General features: G+C 36.1%; 1 protein-coding gene across 1 annotated transcript in view; it reads right to left on the minus strand.

The window, feature by feature from the left end:
- Positions 1–5,706, minus strand: part of COL5A2 (collagen type V alpha 2 chain) — a 143,204-nt gene extending 137,498 nt beyond the window's left edge. The window contains exon 1 of the mRNA XM_021703353.2: positions 5,407–5,706. Within this exon, the coding sequence (XP_021559028.1) occupies positions 5,407–5,503 (97 nt within the window). The 5' untranslated portion in view covers positions 5,504–5,706. The remainder of the gene's footprint in view (positions 1–5,406) is intronic.
- Positions 5,707–6,000: the final 294 nt, after the last annotated feature.

Raw genomic sequence — 6,000 nt, forward strand, 5'->3', positions numbered from 1 at the left:
TGTTTTATATAAACTTGCACAACTTGCCCAAATTTATACAATGAATCAATTAATAACTAACAATTTTAGTCTCTTCCCCTACCATTACTACATCTCTCATATGTAAATCTAAATTTTTTAATGTTGTGATCTCAGAGCAAAAAATGGTAGATCAAAAAATGGCTGACATTTAAACATTTTATAAATGTGATAAAAGGCCAAGTGATGATGTATGGACTGTCCTTCAAGTAGGAGAACATTGTTTGATTAAATAGATTTCTTTCTGTGACCATAGATGAACATGATTCCAATCTTGTAAGTCCAAGCTCCTCAAAACAAAGCATTCTCTTTCTGTTTCTACCTCATTTCCAGCATTATGTGCATTTCTGGAATGATCAACACAATGAATTGTAGGTCTGCAGTGACAGTGCTAAAAGTATGAAGAACAGGAAGTAAAAGAGAGAAAAAGAAATATATTCACCTGAAAATATATTTTAAAAACATGTGCCCACTGTATAGTAGAATGATTTACCTAAGCTCCTATGAAGAGGATTTGGGCATCAAGTTATTTTTCCAGAATTGACAGTGAATTTGCAATGGTTTATCTATAAACTTTAATTAGGCAGACTTGTAACTGAAAGGAATAACTGGAGTAGCAAGTTACTACCAAGTCACAGTTGTGTAGTCTTGGAACAAGAAGCCAACTGGTCTACATCAAGATCAAAAGAGTCTTAGGCAGAGATGTAATACAGTGGTTAACTAACATGAATCAGAATCACCTAGAGAGCTTCCCAAATTCCATCCAAACCTACTAAACCAGGGTATTTGGAAAGGAGAGGAGCCTAGAATCTATATTGGTAACAAGCTCTTCAGATGATCATACAGCCAGCTCAACATGGATCTGTGGATTGTTTACCTACTAACCTAAAGAGTCACGGTCAAAGCATATGTTGTATTTGTCAATATAAAAAAATTATCTGTATCAAAGCACATGGATGACAGTCTGTTGAGCGTGGTTGACTCTTGGTTTTGGCCCAGGTGGTGATCTCAGGATCTTGAGATTGAGCCTCCCATCAGGCTCTGAAGCTCAGTCCCGAATTTGCTTAAAAGACTCTCTACCCCCCTTCCTCTGCCCATCCGCCATGCTCTCCCCTCTCTTTCTCTCTCTTTCAAATAAATAAATCTAAAAAAATTGTCTTTTATCTCTTCATCTACAGTCTACATATACATAGAGAGATATACTCTTCAAAGTAAAGCCTCATTTTAGTTTGAATAGAAGTTATAGGTACTTCTAAATTTATCTGGAAAGAATTAGGAAGCAAAGAATAAATGCCATCCAATGTTCTTGGCTTATATACTACTCAGAAATGAACAATAACCAGGGTAGATCTAATCACACAACTATATCCTGCCCATTGAAACTAGAAGATTGTTCCACTTAAAGTGGCTGACACTCATTGTGGTTGGGATTATAGTTGCTTCCTAACAGCTATTGTCTCTTTTATATCCTTCATAACATAACTCCATTCAGTAGAGTACATAGCTAGTGCTACCTAGCTAAAAGACTACATTTCCTAGTCACCCTTGTAGCTTTGTGTGACTATGTGAGTAAATTTCAGCCACTATAAGTAAGTTGAAATGGAATGAAGACCTAATTATCTCCATGAAAAAAGAATCACCACCTTTGTCTCTCATCCTCTATCCAGATGCCTGGAAAGTAAATGTAATGGCTGGAACTCCAGCAGCCATCTAGGAGTGTAACTTCAAGGATTATACCCTAGGGATATGAGAGTAGAGAACTAGAAAGAGATTGAGACTTTGGTGACTTTGTAGAGCTAATATACCAGCTTTTCATTACTTAACTAAAAGCTTCTTTTAAAAAGAGAAAAAAAATACATTTTTTAAACTATTGCATTCTGCTAGATGCAGCTGAACCTAGATTAAAACATCCATGATAAAAGAAAAGTTTGCATGTCCTACATGATCCAAAGTATCTATTTCAATAGTAATGTGTTTAAAACAATTTATGAGTGATCAAGTATCTTAAGCTATGTATTCATATTCTCTACTTCCTTTAAAATGATCTGATCCAAGTAATACTGAGCAATAAGCATTTGTTTCTTCAAATTTGTATTTTCACGATGAGATAAATGGCAGATATAACATAATAAAATACAAGAGACCATGATATAAAAAGGACTGTGAGCCCCTCATCTCTTAGTAATCAGAAGCTGGGTTGGGTCCAGGATATCACTGTAGAGTTGCAACAAGAGGGTTGCAAATTTATGGTCCATGAGCCAAACTTGGCACTCAAATATTGCATTTGGCTTATGCAATGCTTTCTGAAAACGTTAATTTTGAATGCCTTAAAGTGGACATGCATCTTCAGTTCTCCACAGGCCCATCATTCCCTGTTGATGTACACTCATTTACTTCACTTATTTATGCTACCTGCCTGGCCTCTGAAAATAAAATGGTACATTTCTGCACCTTCCCTTCTCTCTGTTACCTCTCTGTTGTTGAAATCAGTGATTCATACCCCTTGATTCATACCCCTTCATACCAAAGATGATTTTCTAAGATTAAGTCTGTCCATTTCTAATAGCAAGAGTGCATATAACTCACTAGGTGTTGGAACTTTGTTTAGGAATGTAAAAATTATTACAAATGCACTAGTATTTTCTTCTACAAAAAACAAATGGGAAATCTTTTAAAGCACCCCACCACCACATCACAAACACACATACCCAAAAACTCATGAAAAGCTGATTTTGCCATCTTAACTCTGATTCTGGTTACTTAACAGTTTCAACTAAAGTTAGCCCAACTTCCTTTCAGTTTTTAGGAATTTATTTTATTTTATTTTTTCAGTTCTTAGGAATTTAAAAAACCAATTCAGTTCTTAGAATTTACTAACAAGTAGCAATGTTTGGGCCTAAAAGGCCTAAAACTTGATTTACTTACTTTTATCTCATCATTCATAAGTATTTCTATCAAGCAGGCACTATGCTTATGTTTACATTTCTGGTAAATAACCACAGTCAAATAGATGAAAAATATGAAAGTTTGTAAATATCCACTTACATGTGATAACACGTCTCTCCATTTCAAAGGGGACATACTTGTACGCAAAGTTAATACCACATTATATGACTTAGTTATAACTAAAATTTGAAAAACATACTTGTTTTGCGTGTGTACCTTAGGTATTTCTTTAGTTTAAAGCATTTACCTGAACTTACTCTTCCCCAAACTTAAAATCACGTGGAGTTTCAAAATTCTGACTTGTTTATTAAGCTTGTGTCAAGCCTGAACAGGGGAAATAAAGTATTGCCAAGTATCCATTCAATATAACTGAAACCAAAATAAGTTACGAAACTCTGAGTATACTGGATTCCTGAATTCTTTTCTAGATTACCTTTAATTAGGGCCATACTACTTTCTTTTGCTATTGAATTTTTATCACATATACTCTCCTAGGTCGAGTAATAAAACAGAGGAAATTATTTTTTGCAATGTGAATGCAAGGAATTATACTTTTTTCTGTAAAATCTGATATTTGGGATTCCAGTTGCTGTGCTGTTTGGTTATATTGGGGGAAGAGAGGTTGGTATGGAGATGGGGACAGTTTTGCACCTAATAACAAATTTCTAACTTTTATGTAAATTAATACTAAGAAAAATTAAGCTCTCCTTATTTTTCAGAAACACCTACAGAGTAATTACAACTACTTGGGGAAGTCTGTTAACATACAGCCTATTCCATATACCTTATGAAACACTCCTTTTGTTTATTCACATGTTCAATTATTTCCACACTTTATAAAAGTAAGTTATCTATTTTAAAATATACTAACAAGGAACATTGTGTTAATTAGGTTTTAAATTAAAGTTGTTGATTGTTTTGGTGGGTGAGTGGAGTGAACTGTCCCTTTTATAATTAGATTTGCTATTTCTATTGTAATTTTTCTGTGTTTTCTCTCTCCCCTTTCCTGACTTCTACTTCCCAATTATTTTCCCCACCCTTCCAAACAACGGTTGTTGTTCACACCATTACAAAAAAAACTCAAGAGTTTTACCTTTTGTCAATTGCCTCGTTTTTGAAAACATAAAAAGTAACATAAAAAGTTCCAAGATTTTAGAAAGTGCCCCCTCTATGGGACTCTGGACAGATTGTTGGGTATTCATCTCACATTCTTATTTTCACTCTGAAAATTATTCTTAGAACCTGTGGCCTCTAGATTAATTTTATGATCATCTTCAGAGCAAAAAGACTCAGTAGTAGGTATTAAAAATATATATACATACATATATGCATATGTCTGCATATTTACATATACACAAAAGTATATATGAAAGACAATAACAGAAAAGTTTAAATGTGCTAAGTTTTAAAAACTTGAGTTTGATGTTAAATAGTTATGAAAATCTATAATGGCCTATTATGAAAAAGAACATGTCTGGAGAATAAGGATTTAATAATCAGTGGAACCAAATTAAGTATTTTCTTATATTCTATAGGAGCCAGGCATTTTTGCTTAACCATACCATACAACCCAACCTCACATGAGCAAATTGCATAGGAAAAAAAAAAAGTTGGTAACCAGGCAAGGTTCATCTTAAAATAGGAAAAAAAAAAAAAAAAAGGAAAAGAAACTTGCGTCTAAAGGATAATGCCCATGCAAATGCTCCATGATAAATACATTCTATATATAAGGCATGCTGATTTGCTGCCTTCCGCCATCCAGCAGGGAACCACCACTGTCCTGATAATCAAGTCAGTAGGGTGGGAAAATACCACTGTTTAAGAAATCTGGCTTCTATCAGCCTCTGTCACGGAGAAGTAAAGGAGACTGGCTCTCAGTAAGCAAAAGTGGTTTTAACATCACAAATGAAAATGGGAAAGAAGTAAAAGTCTGTAAAGAGAGAAGAACAAGGAGCCAAAGACAAAGAAAAATCAGTTATCAGAGTGGCTGCAGAGGTTTTTCTAAACAAAGAATTGTATGAAGCAGCTTTAGTTCAGTACAAAAAAGACTCCACCCTACCCAGCTTCTGCTGCGACTTTTCCTCGCTCTGAAAACTCCAGCCCACAGAACAGAACTCCTCTGACTTAAAGTGCCTTTAGTGCTCCGTTTTAAGCACTCTTCTTTTAAACGTCCCACTCTCCACATTCAGGCAAAAGGACTTATCCTAGACTCTCCCAGAAATATTCAGTAGTATACTCTGCCCCATGGCAGATGTAGAAGCTCCAGATTTACAAACAGCCTGACTGTCTTCAGATCCATTTCCCAGGTGCAAATCTGTCAGCCCCCTTCTCAGCTTCAAACCAGAACTTCCTCTTCATGCTCTTCCTTCCCGAGGCTTAACATTCCACCTATTTCCCAAACCGTGCAAGAAACACCACAAGCAAAGCAAACGGCAAACTCACCATCCTCGCCTTCTTCCTGGGCTTTTATTGAGACAAACTGCCCTAATAAAACAGTCAGAATGAGGAGAGGTCTTGCTTCCACCCAGTTTGCCATCATGTCTAAATATTAGACATGTGGGTCCTCCTGGGAGTGAAAAGTAGATTCTAAGGTTACTGTAGCACCATGAAGTCAGCTGCGGGCTCTTTCAGCACCGGCCCCGGGGCAGCCTTTGCAAACCCCCTTTTTCAGCACCAGCTCCAGCACAGTCTGAGAAAACTTTTTTCAAGCGATGCAGCTTTAAATAGGAAGAATGCTGCCTCCACTTCTTTTCCTGCCCCTTTTCAGCTTGTTCAGGCTCATAACCATCCAGTGTCTGCCAAGCAACGGTCTGATTGATGGTAAACAACCAAATCAGAACACGCGCCTCTGTGCCTTGAACTGTCCCTTCTTCATTTATGTTTTAAACATAAATGGGGGCTTAATCACAGAAACAAACGTTTATTTCTCTTTCTTTTTTTTTCTTTTCTTCTTTTTTTTTTTTTTTAAGACAGACTGTTAGAAGAAAATAGTCCTATTCTCCCCTCCCTAATCCTTCCCCCAGACACACCCCTTCA

The sequence above is a fragment of the Neomonachus schauinslandi genome, chromosome 3 (assembly GCF_002201575.2).
Source record: "Neomonachus schauinslandi chromosome 3, ASM220157v2, whole genome shotgun sequence".
NCBI lineage: Eukaryota > Metazoa > Chordata > Mammalia > Carnivora > Phocidae > Neomonachus > Neomonachus schauinslandi.